We start from the raw sequence: 24,915 nt of genomic DNA, 5'->3' as shown, positions 1-24,915 counted from the left end.
CCTCAGCATTAACCCTCCAAACGCCACCTTTCTTTCACTTCACCACATCTGGTGTCAGATTTTAATTAAGCTGTCCAATTAGGAAAGCTAAATGGACAATCCCACCTTCCCGTAATCAAAATCTTCACATTATTAAGTCCAATGGAATAAAGGGAAATACTTTCAGATGGAAAGGACATTCAATGTGGATGTTCATCAGGATTTTGCTTCCAGTGGATAAATTCATGCCTCTTCTATAATTCGGATTTAGCAATATAATCCGTCATTCTTGAACCATAATTCTGCCTACAAGCGTAGGGGCTTTGTCCAGATAGTTGGTTTGCAAGATTGAAACTCGTGCAACTCAACCTCTCACTCAGAGCCAAACAGCACATAAGTACCCCCATCAGCTCAGTAAGTTCATGGCGACCATCACACATCCTAATCCAACACAAATCTCCCCACATTTCCATTAACTCCCCTGAGATTCTAGCACTCATGTACACACAAGGGATGACTCACAACAGCCAATTAAGCCTCCATCCTGCATACCTTAGGGACATGGGAAGAAACTGTTGCAGAGGAAAAGCACATGGCCACTAGGAGAACATGCAAATACCACATAGATAGTGCCTGAGGTCAGGATTGAACCAGAGCTGCTGGAGAAGTAAGGTAGCAGCTCTACTAGCACTCCCTTGCCTCAGAAGCAGAAAAAGAACAGCCTGGGAAAAAAAATCCTAAATAATCCCTGTGTGCATTAGACTGACCTGGTGTTATATCCAAAATTTTTGCAAATTATCAGGAGAACAGCTAGTAAAAATTAATCTCCTTTCCTCATTCCCCTCACAGGAAAAGAAAGGGTTAAGAACGGAGGGATGCTTTCTCAATGGACTCAATGTTGGAGATTGCCAAGGAATCCATGACATGTTCAGATAGGGAACGTTGACTGTGCTGAAATGACCCAGACAAGGGGAAGCAGGAAGCTGAGTGAAGGACGATGATGATAAAAGTTTAATTAGATCATCTGCAATAATATTAAAAATAAAATTCCCTTTTATTGTTGTACAAATGTTTCATTCATTATAAATTTCACAATCATTCATTACAACATGCATTTCAAACATTTGGTTACTCTTGTGAATACTGAATTATTGAAAAAGATTGTAAAAAGGATGAGAGCAAATTATCCACACTATAATTTTTACAATAGGTTGCTACAGGTTTTACAGTTAGCAATTCCACAGCCGTACAAGATTCAAATTTCCCCTAATAAATAATTTAAAGAAAAGAAATGTACAATGCCAAGTGTTTCTTTTCTGCATTGTGGAAGTAATATATTTCCACTTCCACTAACAGAATATCACGAAATTAGCAGTGACGTTGCTGCTGATGCGTTTGCCTGTATGACAATAGCTACCACGCTTTTCATGAAAAATAAAGCAATCAGATATATAAAACAGCTCACTTTGTGCAAAGCAGTTCAAGTTATATGAATGACATCGAATGGTACTCACAGAATGCCTGTCATTAAGTATCCTTCTGAAGAAAGATTTATCCATAGCATCATCAGCATTCTGCTTACATCATAGTTTATAGTTTCCATGGATGCTGCCTGACTTGTTGAGTTTCTCCAGCATTTTGTGTGTGCAGCTTTGGATTTCCAACATCTGCAGAACTTGTTTATAGTTTATTGATTGTGTGTTTTTGTTTAAAAGTGTACATTTCACGATAAACCAAAACAGCTCATGCTCCTTTTGTTGCCATACATTTCTGATGTTAAAACGTTAGTCCAACATATTTCAGCACAGGCTCACTCTATAGACAGACCAATGGGACATTTAAAGCTATTCCTTTAAATATTGGGATTTGGGACTTCTATCAATCTGGTTTCATCTTCACAGGTCGAATCTGCTAAGAAAGGTAAAAGGTCACTTCTCTCTTATCAGCCAGCTTCTATAATAAGAAACAGAAGCAGATCCTTCTCCCCCTCAAGCCTAGTCTAACTTTGAATGAGAAAGTGGCTGACCTTAATACCTTGTCCATCTTCCAATTTGTCACCATACCTCTTGATCCCCTCAGCAATCCAAAGATATCAACTTTTCAGCATCCACAGCTTTCTGAAGTGATGGGGAGGGAGTGAATTCCTAAGATTACCAACTCTCTTAATAAAGAGAATTCCTAGTATTCCAGTACAAAATGGCTGTCCTTCCCTGAGACTAAGTCCTCGAACTCTAGAAATTGATTTTGCAGCACTGGAGATGCCCTGGTGGTCATGTGCAGTGCAACTTGCATTGCTAAGTTTGTGGCCACATCACAACTCTTACATCGAAACCACTTTTTTTTTCATGTTTTGTAATTTGGAACATTCCAACAGTGAACAGGAGTGAGGAACTTCCTAGCAGCTGCTGAGAGAGAAGCACAATACCACCAATGCCCGACACGATAGGAATGGCTTAGGTTCCCTCAAATCCTATGCCATTGCATGGTACATGATCTGGAGAAACCCAAGGCTCACTTGCTTTGCTTTTTATACCCTGTTCAGTTGCTTGTACCTGACTGTTTATATTGGGATGGGGCAGGTTTCAGGTGATGGCCCTCATTTTAATTAATTGCTTCACGATTCAACACCCCCCCCCCACTCCCTTCCGATTCAGTTTCCTGCAAGCAGATGTTAGAATCAATAATCGAAAAGCAAACAAAAATGCAGATGTTGAAAATCTGAAGTGTAAAAAAAAATGCTGTAGACTTTCAGGCAGTCAGGCAGCATCTATGGAAAGAAACACTAAATTAATGTTTCAGGCTAAAGGCTGTTTTTGGAATTGTGGGAAGTGAGTTATTCAAGTGCAGAAAACATGGAGGAAGGAATTGATAGAATTTCTCGGTTAACATGTGGCCATGGTGGTTCCAATGTTTATAGAACAATCTGGTTGGCAAATTCACAAGGACAGTTGCAGAGAAAAGATGCAAATGGGGGGGGGGGCACGTTGAAGATTTAAAATATATGTTACAGATGTTGCTGGAACCAGAAAGCAAAAAGGAAATGCAGACCAGTTAGTGTTTGTGGAGAGAGAATATTGCAGGCGAACCACCCTAGGGCAAAGATGGTCACTTCAAGTACAAACAGTGAAAGAAATTTACCAGAAATTATTAAACTGATTATTTGTTCCTAAAGGCTGAAACGTGTCTGGCTGGAAGATGTTCCTCAACGTTAAAGTTGGAGCCAATTTGAAGCTCAGGACTGCCTCTGTGGACTAAATGGAGGTGTTCTGCATTCACCCAATCTGCACTTGGATTCTGCAATGCAGAGGAGGGGCATCTTGAACCCTAATTGCCCTTGATTGGGTGAAGGGTTATTGAACCAGCGCTTCACTAGGTTTCTAAATGGTGGGGAAGAACAACATAAAGGAGCACCTGTTGCATTTCCTAGGGAAGTAGCATGAGGAGTGAATGATGGCGATCGAAGAACAAACTAGGAAGACACAAGGGGAAGGTGAGGACTGGGGTAACTCTGTCCTTACTCTATTTGGAGGGGATGAGAGCGACAGGAAAAAAGATAAAGTGTCCTCCATTATGGTGGAAGGGAGGTCAAGTTTAAGTAAAATGAGAGATATCTCAGATGTAGCTGTGCAGAGAGTCTTGTCATCATATCATAGAGAGAGCAGAACTGGGAGAATGTAATGTGGACCTTAGAGGAGGTGGGACGGGAGGTATGGGTGGGAGGGTACCTATCGCTTTAATTGATTAGTGCCCTATATTGTGGATATCAAAACCCCAGTTAGTGTACTTTAATTAAAAGAAAACAGAGATCATTTCTTAACCTTGGTTTCTCTTCACAGTGGTAGATGGAGCTTTCGACAGCATTTCATCTTTGTTTCCTGTACCCTTCACCACCTCCCCTCCAAAGTAAAGCACAGATGAAGTTACCCCAGTCCACACCTTCTCTTCAACTCCCTCGACTGTTCTTCCATCTCCATCATTCACTTCCCACAGTACAGTTCCATGAAGCCACTAGAGTTGCAGCACTTACTCCCTTCCATAATTCCCACCAATCCTTTCAGAAACATTTCCTTTTCCAATTTATTATCAGAGCGAGTAATCCCTTTTATAAGTGCTTGTATAACAGGGGAAAAACAAATTTTCAGACACTTAAAGGACTCTGGAGCAAAAATGTTTAACTTGTAAATAAATAAACTTGTAACTCATGAGTGAAAAGCTGCTTGCCACTTCAATTCCCTTTTCGCAGATTTACAAATCCTGGGCAAACAATCCATTTGGAAAAACAAGGCAGAAATCCTTTTAAGAAGGACATCAAAACAGTTTCATAACAAGACCTCATTGACATCTGATACAGTGGCGGGAAACAATGCATTCAAAGGTTTTGTTAGGTAACAAAATTAACTGTTGACCTGTAGAATGGAACACAGTGACTTTAAGAAAATTAACAAGTAACACAGAAATGACATCTGATGGCTATATTCTTGGTCTGAGAAATGCAATGTAGTGCAATCCTCTCAAAGTTGATGGAGCTTCATGGGATGTTGAGCAAGTAAAGAAATGAATTTGTGCTGTCATCAATATGTTGACCATTGAGGCTTGCTTGCAAATCCTTGTTGATACTTTTTAGTAACCATTTTCACTCCTATCCAGTGATTCCAATGCTACAACCCCATGAAACATACATACAAGTTCTGTAACTCTGTAAGTCTTGTGTAGCTGTGGGACACTATGGCATAAGAGCCATGCACTGTCACAGTGCCTGTGCCTATTTATTCACCAAAGATGCTGAGCGAAGCTTGATAGTGATCAGAGTTTCAAGCATGCAAGGCTTAATCCAACATTTTATATCTCACATTAATGTAGAAAATTCCAATAAATGAACAAACATTGTAACTTAAGGTGAAAGTATCTATTCAGTCTCCATCCTCGACCGAAGAGTCTTGGTTAGCAATGATTTGAGCACGTATTCTCCAAGGGATAAAAGCAAAGAAGGGAATTAAGGCAAGGATTTGGAAAGCAGGACAAACCAGATGTCCGGCAGCAGCACGATGGTGATTAATAACTTGATAATCTATTTGGAGAAGGAAAATGAGTGAAGGATAAAAATGCTTCCTGACAAATTTTACCCCACAGGTGCAAAAGGACAAGGTGGGCAGATGCTGAAAAGAACTTAGGGGAAGCAGATAAACACAAACATCTCAGGAGGTAGATTTTGCTCTCTCCACCTGGCCAGTACTGTGATGGACTGAAGGTGCTTCATTCTCCACAGAATTCGATTAATTTAATAGAATAAACCTCCCATGGACAACAAAAAAGTGGGCGTTCCATCAGAAACTACAAGGACATCTGCCTACCCCCACTCTTCCAGGAAATGAGGAAAGCACAAACAGGAAAATCAAAATATTGCAAGAGACCATAAACTGATCCAGTTTATATTCAAATAAATTCAAAATATTGCACATATTTCCATTGAATGCTCTACAAAAGTCACTTTTTTTATACTTCGGCTGATTAAATGGATGTTCGTACCCACATACAGCAAAGTTGTAAAGTGGACAGTCTGAAGTGGGAACTCTTGATGTTGCTCTCAGCCAAACAATCAAAGCAGCACCAGTACATCTGCTCCACAATCTATGAATTGCCTTTCTTCTTCCTAACAGGAGCGAGTCCATTGCTCAGTTTCAGCTCGGCATGCTGCACCTGTTAAAACAAACAGCCCATAATGTTCTAGTTAGGCCTTCCCCAGTACTGTACATGCTAATGGCACCCCGAGGAGAGGCCAAGAGCAAAACACAGAAAGGATCAAACACAATGAATCCATTTCAGGACAGGAAAGCAAAGGGTCATAACTGCAGAAAGGAAGGCTTGATTCATGCAGATCCAAGCTGGGTGAGCTGCTCTCTCACTTGGCATGCCTGGGGAAATCTGCAGCCGATTAACAGTTTAAATTGCATCCAAAAACCCAACACAGGATAAATACCAGTGATCCAGTTCTGTTTCTTATGCTTTATTTTCATGATTTTCTCAATCCAAGTACCTGCTACTTTCACTTCACAGACATAAATTTTGTTCTGCATCCGAGCAGGGCCTTGTGTGACCAATGCACATGCAAGTATGTAACCTCTTTAAGGACAAAGTGGAAGAATACTGTTGGAATTTGTGCTGGGTTGTGAGGTGGTGCCTGCCTGGCCTGTTATCGAGGTGGATAGCCCGCAGTATGAAGAGAAGCCATATTTCTTTCTGAATTCAGAATCACACTTGGCAAGAACGAATTGCAAGAAGGGTTGGCATAGTTCACTGTGGAGCAGCTAGCTGGCATGTAACCTTGTTAAGCTGAATTTTAGTCACTGTTAGCAACATACCCTGAGGTCACGTACACAGTTCTTAAGGCCAAAACAACATAAACAGAGCAATGATCTTTAAGTTTTTGAAGACCAGAACAAATTTTATAACATGAAACTTCATAGTCTGAAAAGACACACAATGTTCCTCCTTTTTGCATTTAGAGTTATGCTGAATCATTCAGGTCAAGTGCTTTTACTGATCCCCCATTCATCTGCTCTCTCCACAACACTAGAAATGTTTCATATTCAAGAATAAATCCATTTTTGTTTGGCAAGTTATTACTGACTCTGTCTTGCAGGGAGTGTACTTCAGATTTAAATTCAATGTCAGGAAAATTTCTCCCTCTCCTTTCCGTGCTCCTAAATTTGAGTCTTCTGATTAACAAACTTTATGCCAGTGGAACGATTTTCTCTGACAAACCCTTTCTATGAAATCTCTTCTAATTTTGAAAATCTATACTATTCCCCACCTATCCTTCTCTGAATACAAAATCAATAAACCACTTCTCACTCCCCACCAAATGCGGGTCTAATGAATCTTCGTGGCACCCTTTTCAAGACCTCCCAGAGTGAGAAGCAGATAATGTGGGTTGGTTATAATCAAACCATGTCTCCTGTGTGTTCTCTACCCAAGTAAACCTCCATACACCAGGATGATCTCACTTTATTTTTTTAGTTCATTTATGTACAAAGGTAATATACAAAGGCTTGAGAGTTTAACCTAGCTCCATTAAAAATTCCTTAATTGTTAAAGGAGAAAATATATTAATTCTTGTCTATGTACAAAAAACCCTCATGAAGCTTCTCTAGCTCTCTGTTCTCCTTTAAGAACTCATTAAAACACAGTTTTTTTTTGACCAAGTTGTTGGTCCCTTGTCCATAGCTCTAAAAGGTTCAGCATCAGTTTGTGATGCACTGCTGTGAACCATTTTGTGATACTGTACAACATTAAAAGCAGTGCATAAGAAAAACTTATTGATGCTTTCAAACTCAGTGAATCACATCAAACAAGTGCATACCTGTTTGCTAAGCACTTGTGGCTTTGCTGAATTTCATTACTTCCTGGTGTCCATACATTAAATGCAACATGACCCATCTTTCCCAACTGCTGGAGTGTTTCTCCAGCTCTTTGAAGCCAATCTTGAGCATTTTCCAACTTCAAGGCTACTTTACCGCCCTTCTCTTCATTCCCACTTCATTACCATTTGCAATGCAAGCCATTCACTCTAGAATCACCTCCCTCAATCAGAGTATAGAACACAGAACAGGACTGCATAGTAGGTGCCATTCGACCCATGATGTTGTGCCCATATTTTTACCTTCTCTATGATCTAACTCTTCTCCCGTATATACCCCATAACCCTCAATTTTTCTCTTAAATGTCCCTATTGTATGACCCTCTAGCACCACTCCCCAGGCAATTTGGTCCAGGCACATGTCACACTCTGTATAAAAAGTCTATTTCTGACATCTCCCCTAAACATTCCTCCACTCATCTGGAAATCCTCTGATGTTAGCCAATGACACCATTCCATCTGTGCTTCTTATAACCTCATACACATTTCACTTCCCTCAAAATTCACTTTGAAGCTCAACCTGACCTCCTTCTTCATAAGAGGTTCACCAGAGAATATAATGTAGAAATTGTCCAACTTCACCATTTTCCAACTCATCACTTCTGTCCAATGCCCTAGTCTGCCTCCATTTAAAAACTGTTATCTTCAGGTTATTCTTTCTTTTTTTCAGTCTCACTTTAGAGTTATAGAGGATCAAAATAGAATTTTGGCCCACTAAATCTACAGAACTGTATATACATTTACACTAATCTCTCTTATCTAATCACTAATCTCTTATCAATAATCTCGCTTTGAGTTGGCATGTGTCCTAGTGGATAAGGCATCCGCCCAGTGATCTGAAGGTCATTGGTTAAAACCTCAGCTGAGGCAGCGTGTTGTGTCCTTGAGCAAGACACTTAACAACACATTGCTCTGTGACGACATCGGTGCCAAGCTGCTTGGGTCCTAGTGTCCTTCCCTTGGACAACATCGGTGGCGTGGAGAGGGGAAGGTTTGCAGATTGGGCACCTGCCGGTCTCCCATACAACCCTGCGCCCTGGAAACCTTCCAAGGCACAAATCCATGCTCTCAAGAGACTAACGGATGCCTAAAATCTCTCTTTATTCTCCCCACATTCCCATTTGAAGGATGTTTGCTTCCTGGGCGAGAGGCCATTTTATTTTTAACCAAGCTCAGCTTTCTAAATACTTAGAAAGATCAAATGGGTGTTTTTGAATAAGATACACCTCCAACTAATATTCTTTGCTTATTAGCTTTTTGTTGTAAACAAGGGCCAGTCTTCAGTTTTTACTGTAAATGGCAAGTGATAATCAATTTGAAGTTGGAAGGACAGCTTTGCAAACAGGCACATTGTCTATAGAAAGCAGGATGTTGGATGACACGACCTGGGTCATTGCTGTTCAAGAGTTGTATATGCGATAATAGGTTATTTAATTTGGCTTGTTTCAAACAGACAACAATGACTAAATTATTTCGTTCAAAGTTGCTTGCAGAGCAGATGGATTATATCACATAGCATATCAAATGCCTGATCTATTAATAAGCTAGAAGGTTTATGTACTCATGGAAGTTAGCTTCACAGTGGGAAATCTGTCTCTAAGAAGCTTCTAGATAGTTTATATAAAAAGGGTATCTAAGGAAAACCTCTGCCTCTGAGTTCAAGTGATGTAGGTAACTTAGATTTCACCTTTCCTCAACTCCAGATTTTTGTACATCACACACTCTGCCCTTAAAAACAACTGACCTGATCATTGATTTAATTCTGAGCTTGCGTGTGCAAGTTGGTTGCACTGTTACCCTGTATCTTATCAGTGACTTTGAATAACATTGGAGGCATCTTCTTTGCAGTCTGTTCAGACTCATTCCCTGTAACCTGAACTCGAGCAGTTGGGTGTGACATGTCTCAAACTGTCTGGAACTTGTGAAGAGTACTATTCAATACACACACTTGCTTTACAACAAGGTATAATACATGATTCTGCTAACTATCAGTGTAATGGTCAGAGGATATTGGCAGTGAGCCAAGAACATTTGTCATGTACCACAAATCTTTGAGCTTCCAATGAAGAAACTATACAGCAGGCAGCCTGTGGCAATTCTTGCAGAACTGTAAATATTCCCGGCAACATTTCACTGGGAATTTGATTCCAATTCCAGGTCAACTGAAAAAATGTATTCCTTTTTCAATTATATAAGCATTAAGAATTAGGTTGAAAGGGAAAATAAATCAGCCTTGACTGAATGTCAGAGCAGGCTGAATGGGACAATTGCCTAATTCTAGTCCCATGTCTTTATGGTCCTATTAATGTACAGATTGTCCCCAGGTTATGGCAGGGCTCTGTTCCTGTGAACTGTCCATCACAACAGTTCACGAATTCAAAAGGCGATCACTAACTGAATTCCCACACAGCTGAAGATGCCTACAGCCCCTCAGCAACTGGTAAGCTCAACCTGCCGACCTCCTGGATTAGAGAACATGTCTTATGAGGGAATGTTGAGTGAATGAGGGATTTTCTCTGTGAAGAAGGTGTACAAGATGATAAGGAGCATAATTTTAGTGGACAGCAAGTCCCTTTACCCCAGAGCGGCAATGTCCAATATCAGAAAGCAAACTTTTAAGGTGAGTGGAGGAAAGCTTAGGGGAGATGTCAGAGGTAGGTATTTTTACACAGAGAGCAATGGCTGCCTGGATTATGCTGCCAGGGATGGTGGTAAATGCTGATACAAAAGGGGTATTTAACAGACTTTTAGATAGGCACATGGATGTAAGAAAAATGAGGGTGGGGGGTTATGGGTGTGTGGATGGGAATGGCTAGATTTATTGTGGAGTAGATTTTTATAGGTTGGCACAACATCATGGGCTGAAGGACATGTAATGCACTGTACTGTTTCATGTTCTATGTTCAAATGCTTACATGTATGTGCAGGCTGTACATACTTCAGTCACTCATTCATAACCTGAGGAGGACACAGTATGTCAGGCTGACAGACTGGTGTGGAGAAAGACAGGTCACCCACCCACACAGCATTACTGACTTGTCAGTGGGTTCCGGAGTCAAAGTTCTGTGTGGACAGGAGGAACGTGGTCCAATGACACTCTGGATTTGTTGATGTGTGAGGCCGGAGCTTGCAGCCTAGTGTTCAAGGTCCCATCATTGACGCCTGGTGTTTGCTGAGTCCTATGGTCAATGCTGAAGAGTGAGGCCTGTTGAATCGGAACACGAAGCCCATCAGCCAGAGCCCCTTGTCTGTAAATCACTGCGAGTCCTCTGGGATAGCTGAACGCCCAATATCTGCATGTCCATCTCTGAATCTGAGTCTGTTAGATCGCCTGTCTTGGGGTTGCTATGTTGGATTTGGAATGTGCAGTGACACTTGAAGGCTGCCCCAGCCCATCTTTGGGTGTGTTGTTTCTTCACACAAACTACGCATTTCACTGTATGTTTTGATGTACGCAAGATAAGTAAACTTGAACATTGAATCTTAAATGGTTTTGTATTCACTGGAGAGCTGCTGACCCTGCCAGTTAACCACCACTGTCACTGAGAACATCTTAGTTCTCTGTCCATTTCCTATTCACAGTATACTTTACAAACCAAAAATAAACAGTGGCACAGCTGGTAAAGCAGCTACTCATGACTCCAGAGATCCTAGTTCAGCTGTGATTTCGGGTGCTGCTTAAATGGAGTTTGCACACTCCCCACGTTACTGCATTAGTGTCGTCTGGGTGCAATAATTTTCTCCCGCATCCCAAGGATATGAAGTTGCAATGAATTGTCTGGTGTAAAGTGCCAAGGGGGCAGGTAAGTGGCAAAATTGCAGGGTGATAAGTTGGAAATATGGAGAGAATAAAATGGGATTCATTTCGAAGGTTGCATGGACTCAGTGGCCCATGATGCCTGCTTCCATGATGTACAGTGTGACTCTGACTAGTGTTAATTCCAGCTGCATAATGGCTCTTCAACCACTTGGTCATGAGATTATAATTAATGAGTTTGTGTCAGGGTCATTCCAATGAGTAAGCTTCATGTTAGTATAGGAGGAGATCATTTTGTGTTATTGGTATGTGCTTTAAATTGTACATGGCAATCTGCCTTTGCCTACTATTCCAAATGACTTCTACAACAAATATGAATGAAGTGTTTCTTGACCCAAAATCTAGACTGTTTATTCTCCTTCATAGCTGCTGCCTGACTTGCTGAGTTCTTCCAGCATGTTGTGTGTGATGCTCAAGATTTCCAGCATTTGCAGAAGCTCTTCTGGTTATGAATTCCATGACTGACAATTTCATAGTTAAGTTTAAAATGTTACATTTAACCTTATACAAGTATTATCAGGAAATAATCTGGGAAATATAAATGAAGATCCAAGTTAACTGTTGTGGATACAAGTCTATAAGCTCTATTTCCAACTTTTCCTTGGGAGTGCATTGTTCAAACTGCTGTTGATGAAACAGAAAGTTGTGTCCAAACTCTAGGCAGGAGCAAGCCCCACACTAACATCCCTTCTGTCTGGTGATTGTGCCTTCTTGTAAATCTCACTAATCACAGGGGTAGAAAGCATGGGGAATTGAATGCAGAACCACACATCAGTATCCATCAGCGGGGACCCTCACAAATCCCAGGAAACCTTTCTGTACATTTTCAAAAATCTCCATATTCCTCTTCAAGATTGCTTAATGTAATTTCAAGCACACAAGTGTAATTAGGAATGAGCTAATTGTTGCAGCAATTAGCAGCTGCAGCTAATTGTTCCAGGTCTGTTGCAGCACCAAAACAACACAATAATTTAAAGAGCACAATAATAAAAATAAACAATAAATATAAAAACATAAGATAGCTTATATACAAACATTGATTGTATGTACATGAAGTGAAGTTGGGTACATGGCTGTTCATAAGGTGACAGGCAATAATTGATGAATTGGTGGTGGTGGTGGTGGGGGGGGGGGATCTAGTGAGTTAGTGGGTGGAGGTGTTGATCAGCCTTATTGCTTGGGGAAAGTAACTGCTTTGAGTCTGGTGGTCTTGGCAAGGATGCTACATAACCTCCTCCCTGATGGGAAGGGGATAAGCAAGCCATGAGCAAGGGTGGGGGGGATAGATAGATAGAAAGAAACTTTATTGATCCCAAATGAAATTACAGTGTCACAGTAGCACAGATATACAAATATTACAGGAGAAGGAAGAAAGAATTTTAAAAAAAAGTTACATCGGACAGTCTAATAGGAGGGGGTCTTCACTAGTGATGGATGCCTAGAGCAAGCAGATATGATAGAGGCATTTCAGAGTATGTTTGATAGGCAAATGAATACGCAGGGAATGGAGGACTTGTATCATTATCGGGCAAAGTTTCAGCTGGCATCATGTTCAACACAGGATGGGTCTCCTTCCCCTCCATCATGTTTAAGGTGGGCTCCTATATAATATTGCTATGCCTGTTCTCTATACTTGTCCTTGATGGTGGGTAGGCTGGTTCCAGTGGTGCTTGGGGCAGCTTTAACTACCCATTTTACAGCCTTGTCCACCACAGTGTAGTGATGCAGCATGTTAGAATGTTCTCTAGTGTAGAAGGTCATGAGTATAGATATGCATAGTCCAGCTCTCCTCAGAAAGTAGAGGCGCAGGTGGGCTTTCTTGATTGTGTAGGATGTGTTCTGGGACTGTGTCTGATATGAGTGGTTACCTCCTGTAAGCGCATGGGGACACTACTTACAACTGAGGAGACGATGAGATGGAAGAGGTAAACACAACGGAAGAAAATAAATTTAGCAACATATATTCAGAGAGTGATAAAAGGACCAAGATAAGGATAATAAACTTGAAACTGAGAAAGAAACATAATAGGAAGAGATTTTTTTGGATAGGAAAGGTAGAACAAGAAACTTCTCCTATTCTCTTTATAGAGAGCTGTGGAAATCAGTTATGACACCATCAGACCATAATGAAGATGGAAATATATTTTCCCTCAATGTATGCGTGGGTAAGACAGGTAACCACAGAGTACTCAGTAGAAAATGGACTAAAGAGCATGGGCTTCTCAAAAATGGTTAGCCTTTCACATCAAGAAAATCAGTTCACTTCAGTGTTTGGTTCAAACACAGAGCCGTGCCCTGCTTCTGCATCGGTGCCTTTTCCAGACTACTCAATCAGAAACCTCTTTCTAGAGGTTGCTAGATTCTTCTCAAAGGCGTGACTTGGTTTCTCCAAACCAACTGGGCATTACCAGAAACTGGAAACATTTAAAGGGGAGAGTAAAAAACAAACATTCAATACTTCAAAATTAGACTTGTACATGGCATCAGATACTGTTCACTGGTTTCATCTTTGCCAAATATTATTAAGTGATCATCACTTATATCATCCTCTGAAATTAGTGTTAAAATACAAAGAGGGTTGACTGGTCCTGAAAAAATACAGCCACTTTAAGTCTCAAAAATATATGCACATACCACAGAGCTGACAAGAGTGCAGGTAGCATTACTCTATAGATCCAAGATCTATTCAAACTTTATGGCTGTTTGACAACTTGACTTTTATTTACAAAATAACCCATGAAGCATTTGGCCTTTACCAAAACCTACCTATTTTTTTTTTGTTATGGTAAGAAACTTGTTCCCCCTTCATCAAAGTGCGCATTGTTCAATAAAGTCCATCAGTTCAAGATGCTGAGTAGGGCCATTACTATCACCCTTGCCAAAGGTACCCACAAGTATAACTGAATATAGAAAGTCTCTCACCTTTTGGACATCTGATGGAACTCTGGAGAGGAAGTCAAGTAGCTCATTATTATCAATGCTGTATGGATTTCTTAGCTTCTTAGTGAATTTGTGTATGCCTGTCAACAGAATTTAATTTAAAATAAATTCATTGAGACAGAAGGAACAGTTTTGCAAGTGAAAATTAGTGAGAAAACAATTACAAAGCAGCAGTCACACATGCATGCCAGGCTTCATGTCTCAACCTTATTACCACTCTCAGTTCTGTCATCTGGGTTCATTAACAAATACCCTCTTTATATAAAATCTCATCTTCTTCGATTGCAAAATCCATTACTAGAGTAACAGCAGGCGAGTCCTCACCTCTCCCATAAGATAAGATTAGTGTTTGGTCTTCACATTTGAAATGGAAGTTTATTAGCAGTATGCTTCCATGACAGGCACTGAGACACGTCACAATACTCCAGCGGGCTTGAGTCGCCTCCTGACCCCAGCATGTTCAGTCATGCTGCCTTCATGAGTAAACAGCGCAAGAGGCTTTTCTTTCATAAAGTAAAACTTCTGTTGATTGCCTCATATATTATTAGTTTAGGCACCATGCGAGTCTTGACAAGCTGGTATATCAGTAGCTCGAGCCGCACATTGGTAACTAAACCCACCCAAATCCTCCTCAACCCCAACTTGGTCCCATCAAGCCAAAAGTGAGGAAGGGAGGGAATCTGAGGGAGGCATAATGCCCAGATAGATAGCAATATGAATGTATCAAACTGCAGGTCTCAATGCAATGTACGTAATTGCTTTTTAGAATGTCATAAGTGTGCCCGCCTTGTGATGTGAGGCTGAGTGGAAGCAAGTTGTTTGTTTTCCGCACACCTCAATAGCCGCGATTGTTAATGGGCCAAGAGTTTATTTCAAGCTTGGTTGGAACATATTAAGGACTTTGGAAGAGTTTCCAGTTTCAACTGTATATAAATTTGTGCCAATAAATCCAGGGTTTCTATTTTAACAATTTGCTCGCCTCATTCCATTGCTTTATTAATCTACGGAAGGTTTAAAAGCCCATCTGTTCGAAAGGTTTTAAACGAGGTGCATTCCAAAGTACAGGCCCTGTAACAGTACTCCTTTGTTTTTCTGTAAGCTATGAAACGCCTCACTACGACAGTAACCCAGCCCATCTGTGTGAGAATAAAATGACTGCAGTTGATCTGCTTTCCTTATACATGTGCAGCGTTTTGTGCTGCATCGCATTCCTAAAATGTGTGAGATGAAATTCCATTGCACTCTGTGTTGGCAGTCCAAACAAAGGCTTTCCCCGTTGACCACATCACAATGGAATGCTAGATTCGAGAAGGGAATATTCCTGGATTGAAATAATGAGGAATGTGTCACCATATTAACTGACAGCACTCACTCCTGACTGATTGATTTAAGCTATTTGTCTGTGGAATATCAATACCACAAAGTTCAACCAGCATCACGGGCAATATGCCAACAAGATTAATAATAGAAACAGAAAATACAGGGAACACTCAGCAGGTCCGATAGCATCTATGGAAAGAAAAATGAAGTTAAGACCTGTCATTCAAACTTTTTTTCGCCTGTTTCAGTTCTGATGACAGGTTTGTTTTCTCAACAAATGCTGCCTGCCGTACCAAGTATCTCTAGCAATTTTAGTTTTACTTGTTGTGTATTTAGCTGAGCAATGAGCAACTATTAGTTTAAAGCAGTTTGGCATAGACTGTGGTTTACAAAGGCTGGAGCATGTTCGATAATATTAACATACACTAATGCTCTACCTTATGGCTGAAACATTTATATTTGTGAGATTTCATTTTCAATAGGTATAGTTTGGCTATTCATACAGTAGATAGTCAGTCTGGAACAGTATGTAACCCAGTTTAATTAAACCCAAAGATGTTAATATTAATAAGGTTGAAAGAGTGCAGAGAAGTTTTACAAGGATGTTGCCGGGACTTGAGAAACTGAGTTACCGAGAAAGGTTGAAACGGTTAGGACTTTATTCCCTAGAGCATAGAAGAATGAGGAGAGACGTGATAGGGGTATATAAAATTATGATGGGTATAGACAGAGTGAATGCAAGCAGGCTTTTTCCACTGAGGCTAGGGGAGAAAAAAAACCAGAGGACATAGGTTAAGGGTGAAGGGGGATGTGGTGAACTACATATACCTGTCTGGACACGCCCCCCCTCGCTGACTGCTCCTGTGGCTCCTCCCACTGACCGTAGCTCCTCCCACAGACCCCGGTATAAAAGCCATTGGGGCCTGAGCCCTGCCTTTCAGTCTCCAGGATGTAGTATGGTGGTCAATTGCTGCTTGTTCTCTCTTCCAGTCAATAAAAGCCGATATCTCCCCTCACGTCTCAGAGAGTTATTGATGGTGCATAAGGGGAAAAGTTTAAAGGGAACATTAGTGGGGGCTTCTTCATACAGAGAAATAGGAAAATGCGGGCTAACTTTTAACATTTAAGAAAAACTTGGACAGGTACATGGATGAGAGGGGTATGGAGGGATATGGTCCAGGTGCAGGTCAGTGGAACTAGGCAGATAAATGGTTCGGTGCAGCCAAGAAGGGCCAAAAGGCCTGTTTCTGTGCTGTCATGTTCTACGGTTCTATGTAATGTTAAAAAGCTCCACCTGTGGAGGAATGAAAATGAGCTTTACCAAATTTTTTAAAAAGTGAACTTAGAGGAAAATAAGCTATGCAAGAGCAAGGTGTGGCTGACATGGGTACGGACAAGCGACAGAAAAGCAGCAAACTATTAGAAACTAAAAATAAAAGCTGTTAGAAGTGGAATTAGTAGCAAGAATCTCTACTCTACCTACTTGAAACCGAGTGAAACCCCAGGAGGAGAGAAGATTTATTGAAGCTACAGCAGCTATAGCGAGAGAATAGCGGCAGAGACAACTGTCCAAGATCTCTACCAGGTAACCAGGAATTTGTTCTGTTAAATCATACCAAGGGATTTGGTCAGGTTTTTTTTCTGTAAACTTTGTGAATCGATCTTCCATGGGATGACCCACTATTTCATCCAATGGACCAAGAAACAAGATGGTGAACCACAAAAGATCGAAGAAGCAGCTTAGCAATAAAATGTTAGACAATGTGGAGGATTTAAATTGGTTGGATGTATAAGTTTATTTTTCATTCAAAGGATCTGAATTTGATTTTCTGCAAGAAATGATTACTGAATGAAATTCACTTTGTTTAAAAGTTGTGAGGTTGTGATGTTGGAGAATTTGTCCCGAAAGGAGTTAAGCTGTATATATTTGGTGTTGAATTTGAATTTGTAGACGTACTGACTGACTGGAACTGAAACCGAGGATAACTATAATACTTGAGAGTTGGAATTCAATTAGTTTCCTAACTAACTAGGGATAAACACCAAGGCAAATGTTAGTCTGTAAGCCTCTAAATAGGGAACATTGCTAGATCTAATTAGTTAGAGAAACTACAGTAATAAAGGTTATTCTAATGAATCTCACTGGTTCTAACTAAAAAGGAATTTGGCTTTCATTTGATATCTGAGATTGGGAACCTAAGACAGAACGTTGGAATTTTGAATTGGTCTTACTCATGTAAAATATTTTGTATATATTGTTATTTTTTATAAACAAACTCGCTTCTAGAATGTGTGATACTTTCCGATACCTAGAGCTTCTGATGGTCTACTAGCACCCAGTTGATTTTTCTAAAGAGTGCGGCAGCCAGTCACATGAGATAAGTCAAGCATTACACAGATGTTACAAGTATGTAGGGCATCTTGAGGTTTTGCATGTTACATTTACGTAGTTATGTTAAAACTTAGATAAAACACAGCGAGAGCATTCCTAATGTCTGTTCTGTGCGAAGGTTTTCTCGCAATGAAAATAAATATTTATCAGAATTATATCACAATTGAATGAGGGGCTATACTTATTAGGAAAAATAGAGAGAGTCTGTCTGAGATATTGTAGTGCTGGTTTGTGAACTGTAGTTTAATGGACTCTGGATCAATGGACTCTTTGGTGCTTCTAATACTGCTAGCATGATGGGGGGGAGGGGGGAGTCAGTAATGTTGCTGGCATGGGTGGGATCGATGCTTCTGCTGCAGTTTGTTTAAAGGGAGGGGTCAGAGGGACTTCGGAGCTTCTATGTTTCTATTGTTCTATGGGGTTTCTTTGCTTTGTGGATGTCTGTGAAGAGGACGAATTTCAGCTTGTATACTGTATGTGTTTTCTGATATAGAACATACTTTGAAACTACAAAGATTGAAGACGCTGGAGCTTTGTTCCTGATTGAAGTATATGGGAGTACCCTGACAAAGGGTTTCGGTCCAAAACGTTGAATCTTTATTCCTTTCCATAGATGCAGACTGACCTACTGAGGTCCTCCAGAATTTTGTGTGTGTGACTCTCGATATGGGAATGACCTGGTACTGGCTTTAAGGCAATGAAGAAACTTGTTAGAGTGGACATGGAGAAGGTACCTTCATGCAGGTGAGTAACCAGTTATTACTAACCAGTTACTAATAAAACCAATTGTGATTTTCATGATATACGTCAGTGATAATAAACCTGATTTTGATTCTGAAGTAGAGTGTGGAAGCTTACTACCACAGGAATTAGTTGAAGTAAACTGTGTTTAAGGGAAATGTCGACAAAAACAAGAGAAGGGAATGAAAGCATATGCTGAGGGGTTATAATGCAGGGGAGTAGAATGGAGTGGAAGCACATGGGATGGAACAATAAACTATTGCACCAGTTGCCTGACTCTAGCTCTTAAGTAATTCACAATTTTAACTATTAACTTGAACCACCTTCATAGAATGCATAGACTTGAATTTCACAGAAAAGATGAGCTACCTAGACTTGCTAGAACCCATTAGTCAGAATGTAGATCATCTGCCAAATTTCCCAAAGTTCTTGAGTGATATGAGATTTCTCCTGGAATTTGTCAGGAAAATTGTCTGCTCATGCTACAAGGGATATGGAAGTGACCGTATATCTTTAAGTGAGATAACCTGAGATTAGCCTTATTTGTCACAAGCACATCAAAACGTACGGTAAAAGTTTTTTTTTGCATCTGCAGCCAATACAGTCTGAAGATTGTGCTGGGGCAGCTTGCAAGTGCTACCACAATTCTGTCTCCAACATAGCATGCCTATAATACACAAACCCTAACCCTAAATGTATCACTTTGGAGTGGAAGAAAACTGGAGCACCTGGAGTCACAGGGAAAACATACAAACTTCTTACAGCCAGCAGAAGGAATCAAACCCTGATCAGTGATTGCTGGCTCTGTAAAGTGTTTGTGCTAACCGTTACTCTACTGTGCCTCCTCATTACTTGGAATGACTCCTGATCTGTCAGTGGATGTCACTATGGAAATTCAGCGATTTCTGCAAACTTACCCAGAAAATAAAAAAAAGGGGTTTGGAACAAAAAGCTCTGCAGAAGGTGATCGGTTAAAAAGTTGAAACACATACTAAAATTAGACATGAAAAATCGAGGCGATATAACATCAATTTATCTTAATAAGAAGAAACTCCATGATTCTTGACTGAAAGTAACACAGATCTAAGTGAAACAATGTCTAGGCTATGAACTTTAAAATACTTGTGAAAAAAGTATGTTTGTGCCGGGTTATTGGGTTGGACTCTTGGCTCTGCTAATTTGTGCTTAAGGTAATAAGACTCTGCAGCCCCAGTCTTAATTAGAATGCCAATTACACTTCTACTTCCCTTACCTAGCTAAGCTAGAATATAGAGGTTTGCTATACACCTGTCAGGTTAAGACAGCTAATGGTATTTTGTAGACGAATAGTCTGAGATGTCTTTCCCCAGGATCTCCACTCAAGGTATGAGTCCATGCCTTCGGTTTGGTCACCACCAGAAACTGGGGAGCAAAGGCATTCTATTATTTCAACAATGGCACAATACTTCCAAAAATATGACTACGTATGGCAGATATGAACAGAACCCTGGTGACTGAGTCAGTAAGAATGTTTGTTGATTACAAGGGTCTTTGACTGCTGAGAGAAACTACTGCTTCATGCGGCCTGCAGCTCCTCTGCCACCACACAGTTGAGGGGTCAACTGAACATTCAAAAATTAAGATTCACAAGTGTATTCAGGGGGAGGAATCCAAGTCAGGCGAGTGGGAGTTAAAATGCAGATCACCCATGATCCGTTGGATTATTCAGCTCGAAGGTTTGAACAACCAATTCCCACTCCTGCCTGAATGAGTTTAACAGAAAAAAAATTGTAAATGTTTCAGACAGCACCTGCGTTTGTCAGGAGGGTCAGACATGAGGTTTTTCTTTCCACGGATGTTGCACGACTGTCTATTTTTAAATCTCACAGCATTTCCGGTGTCTATAGTTAGTGTTATTTTTTATAGAATTAAGGTAATTTTGGATTTTGATGCTACCAAGTGTGATGCTGTCCAGATTCAGTGCAGGTTATAACTGCAGTGCAAATGCAAACTCACAATACAGAAGTTTACTGTTCATTCTTAATCACTTGTTTTTGTTAACTTAAGTTTATAATAACTTCTGCTTGTTTTGTTTGCTGTATTAATATTGCAAAATGCTATTCTTCACGGCATTTATACCCTGGGTCTGAATGTCTATAACAATAAGTTTGAACCTGAACTCTGTTTCCCTTCTTCAGCATTCAGCATACCTGTTGGCCATGTATTATCTTATCTACTGTTTTGTAACTATAAGTCAGACAGCACGTACCACCAGGATCAAAGACAGCTTCTATCTCATCGTCATAAGACTATTAAATGATTCCCCAGTATGATAAAATAGACTCTTGACCTGACAGTCTACCTCATCATGCTTTCTACCTTGTTGTTTGGCTGCTCTGCAATATCTCTTTAACTATAATATTATTTTGCTTGACCCTTGTACTACCTTGATGCACTGATGAAATTAAATTATCAGTGTGGATGACATGCAACACAAAGTTCTTCACTGTATCTGAGCACAGGAACTTAATTGATGAGAGAAATATCCTTACCCCAGGTCAGCAAGAGGTACCTCAGTGGGACAAAATACAACACGACTGTGCAAACCACAAGCACGATGCAGCCCAACTTGGCCAGGAACGGGACCGACCAGTTGAATGTGCTGGGAGTTTCAAAAGACAAAATAACAGCACCATTAAAATTGCAAGTCACACCAATGTTCTTGAATTTCGAGATACCGTATTTGTTTACTCTGTAAAAGAGACTCATCTTCCCTTTGACTTCAACAAACAACAGCTGTAATTTTGCAAAGTGGATAAAATAAAATAAAGCCAACATTTCTAACATAAATAAATATAATGCAGAAAAGATAAAGCTCAGAGGGTCAAAGAGGAATGCAAAAAATCTAGAAACACCACATCTACTCTACTGTTTTTCCAAATGAAGTCACTTTATAATCATTGATTTGCAAGCATTATTATGACAAGGACTGAATGCCTTTCCATTTAAGAGACACTCCAAGGAGCAGCCAATCAAGATGTAATTTAGACCTTAACCATCAGCCTCACAAAATTCCCTACTAAAATTACAATGCTTGTACTTGCCTCTGATGCTAATTAGCTCCATAACTATTGTTACTGCTGCCCTCCTTTTCCCGCTGTTATTATTTATTAAGATGTGAGATAATAACATTGTTAAATATAACCTTGTTCTTACAACAGTTTCTCCTGTACAATACTTGCAAATTTTTTTTGTTTGCAACATCAAAATATATTCTAGATCTGATAACGCGAAGCCTTTATCATGCTCTTCAAATATATTTTAAATTATCCAAGATAAATGGCTTTGAGTTAAATGCAATAAATAATATAAATAATAAATATATTAACACTTGTGGGGCAGGGAGAGTGGAGGCATCTAGGAATGAGGAGTGGAATGAATGAAGAGACTTGATCTTAACTTAGAGAAAAAAGTCTAATAGGAAACATCGACGGGAATTTTAACCTGCAGAAAGAGATCAAGCAACATGCAAATGTTAAATCTGATTCTAACACAAATCCAGCCAGAAGAAGGGTGAATGGGAATGTATTCCATGGATTGAGATGGTGACAAAGAGGGAAATGGTCACTTAGATATGGGGCAGGGAACTTCATATTTAGCCTGCTACAATCAAGTCAGGCAAGGTGGAGGCTGACTGCCTTCAAAACTCTGCTCAGGGCGAGGAGAACAGAAGTGTATCCCATAGTGCTTTATCTTTCTTGCCATCACAATAGAGCAAGGATGGTGCTAGATCAATATTGTCCATGCTTCATGCAATTAATGATAAAGCAAATTTATTATTAAAGTACATATATGTCACAATATACAATCCTGCTATTCATTTTCTTCAGAGCAAGTCAATAAATCTGTAATAGAATAATAATCGTAATAGAATCAATGAAAGACCGCACCAACTTGGGCATTCAACCAATATGCAAAAGACACAAACTGTACAATTACAAAATGAAAGAAATAATAATAATAAATAAATAAGCAATAAATATCAAAAACACGAGGTGAAGAGTCCTTGAAATTGAAACTATAGATTGTGGGAACATTTCAATGATGGGACAAGTAGAGTGAAGTTATCCACTTTGGTTCAACAGCCTGATGGTTGAGGAGTAATAATAGTTCCTGAACCTGGTGGTGTGGGTCCTGAGACTCCTGTACCTTCTTCCAGAAGGCAGCAGCGAAAAGAGAGCATGTCCTGGGTGATGGGAGTCCCTGATGATGGATGCTGCTTTCCTGCGACACTTTGTGTAGACGTGCTCTAAGCTGGGGAGGGCTTTACCTGTGATGGACTGGGCCATATCCGCTACTGTTTGCAGAATTTTCCCTTCAAGGGCATTGGTGTTTCCATACCAGGGTGTGATGTTGCTAAATTACAGACTGCTAATCGGTGAGGTGACAACATATGAGGTATTAACTTAACTACCATTAGATAATAAATCTTAACCAACCAAAGACTACTGATAGCAGGTCACTTCAGCAATTGTCCTGGCAAGTGGGGAGGGCCATACAGTAAACCAAACTTTTCCTTGTTTCCACAGGAACAGCATTCCATGTTGTTGAGGTTTCCTGAACTAAAGTCCTGTAAAATTGGTCAGCGTTTCCCTGGCAAAAGTGCTGAGCAGCTCTGACACACCAAAGTGAGCTGACCTCCCAGAAAATGAGAACACTCCCACTGTACACCAATGGACCCTTTTTATAGCTCTAAATTCTTATTAGTGATAAACAGACCCTACTTTGAGGCCTTTACCTTCTATGAAGGCAACAGAGGTGAAAATCGACATATGAACCAAATGCCATTTGAAGTCACCAAGAGATGTACCCAACATGGACTGGAAATCCTGTGGGTTCTCACACCAGTGTAACACTAAGCAAGCTGCTAGAAGATATATTCCCAAAGTTGTTGTAATTGCATAAAGAAAACATTGGCATTACCAGTTAAAAGCTTACAGGAATGAAAGACAGCAGGAATTATAATGCTAATGCTATTTCATAACCTTTGAAGATCTCAAATGAAGAGCTTTCTGCTTTGTCAGTAGATAAACTATACACAGTTACCACAACAGAAATTGTACCATGGACACATTACCTGTTGGAGTGAGACAAAAATTCAGTACTGGAATATGGAAACGGTGGAACAGAAAATACCCTTGCTCTGCTTTAATACAGAGCCATAAGACTATTTTATACCCAACTGAAGGGACAGATGGGCTTTGCTTTAGCATTTCACAGAATGTCAGACTCCCTCAACATTACCACACTCCCTCAGTGTCTCCCTGAACTGTCACACTAGTCCAAAAGCACCCTTACTTCTTCCTGTATCTCATCATGTTAAATACATTGTGTTGTCTATCAACAAAGACTTATGTCCTGCAATACTGAATGATGAATATGGTGTCACAATGGGAGAGCAATTTGGATCACTGTCAGAGGGGATTGCTGCAAGATCCCTTTTGGTATTGATTATCAGGGCTCGTCTTCCAGCTTGAATCTGTCCGCATTGTCTGAACGTTGACTGTTGACACTCTTGCGTTCAGTTTTTCACTTTACAACAACTGCTTGAAAACAAACACTTTCCAAACGAGCTGATTTTATCACATGGTAAATGGAACCATAATCCTGAATGTGGCTTGTGTGTCAATGCAGAATTAATCCTCTTTTGTGTAATGAACAGAATGAAAATGGCCTGAAAAAGCTCACCTATTTCACATAAAACTAGAATTTTATTAATTAAAAACCCAGAGTGGCATGGTGTAATCAAACTTTAATCATTTCACATTAATATATGCATTTTACAATGAAAGAATCATAATACTAATTTCTTCTGTTTGAAATCCTTGCGACCCTAGGGAAATACATCAGCTAACATGCTCACGTCCTCATTATCACACTTGCGAGGTACATGGCAATGCACCTGGGATGAAGCTAAAGAGAATATACTAAATACATTATCGTTATGAGAATGTAGAACTCTCTCTATTTGTCAATAAAGTAAGCAATAATTAATTACTACTCAATAATGTATTCCAGGATTAGCATAGGCAGAAGGTAAAACACAATAATGATGTGCAAACTGAAGATTGTTGTCAGATCAGATTAAATTCTTGTGACAATATACCACTCTATCATTTTCTGATGAGCTCTGATGTGTGCACAAGCCTATTAGTAGATAGTTTATTGAAATAATATGATCTGATTGGCTCGCTGTTCTCCTCCATACAGCTGTACAAGTGAAAGCATTCATCCACATTTCAGAACTTTATCCTTAAAGGACCCACACTC

General features: G+C 40.0%; 1 protein-coding gene across 6 annotated transcripts in view; it reads right to left on the bottom strand.

Annotated features, from left to right (window-relative positions):
• Positions 1–967: 967 nt before the first annotated feature.
• LOC132382466 (multiple C2 and transmembrane domain-containing protein 2-like) overlaps positions 968–24,915 on the bottom strand; it is a 430,775-nt gene continuing 406,827 nt past the window's right edge. For all 6 annotated transcript variants that reach the window (XM_059952695.1, XM_059952694.1, XM_059952689.1 and 3 more), the window contains 3 exons: positions 21,138–21,247; positions 14,136–14,233; positions 968–5,676 (listed from right to left, as the gene is read on the bottom strand). In XM_059952695.1, the coding sequence (XP_059808678.1) occupies positions 5,608–5,676; positions 14,136–14,233; positions 21,138–21,247 (277 nt within the window). In that variant the 3' untranslated portion in view covers positions 968–5,607. The remainder of the gene's footprint in view (positions 5,677–14,135; positions 14,234–21,137; positions 21,248–24,915) is intronic.

This window comes from Hypanus sabinus, chromosome 28 (genome assembly GCF_030144855.1).
Source record: "Hypanus sabinus isolate sHypSab1 chromosome 28, sHypSab1.hap1, whole genome shotgun sequence".
Classification (NCBI taxonomy): Eukaryota; Metazoa; Chordata; class Chondrichthyes; order Myliobatiformes; family Dasyatidae; genus Hypanus; species Hypanus sabinus.
This window is presented reverse-complemented; position numbering and strand designations above follow the sequence as displayed.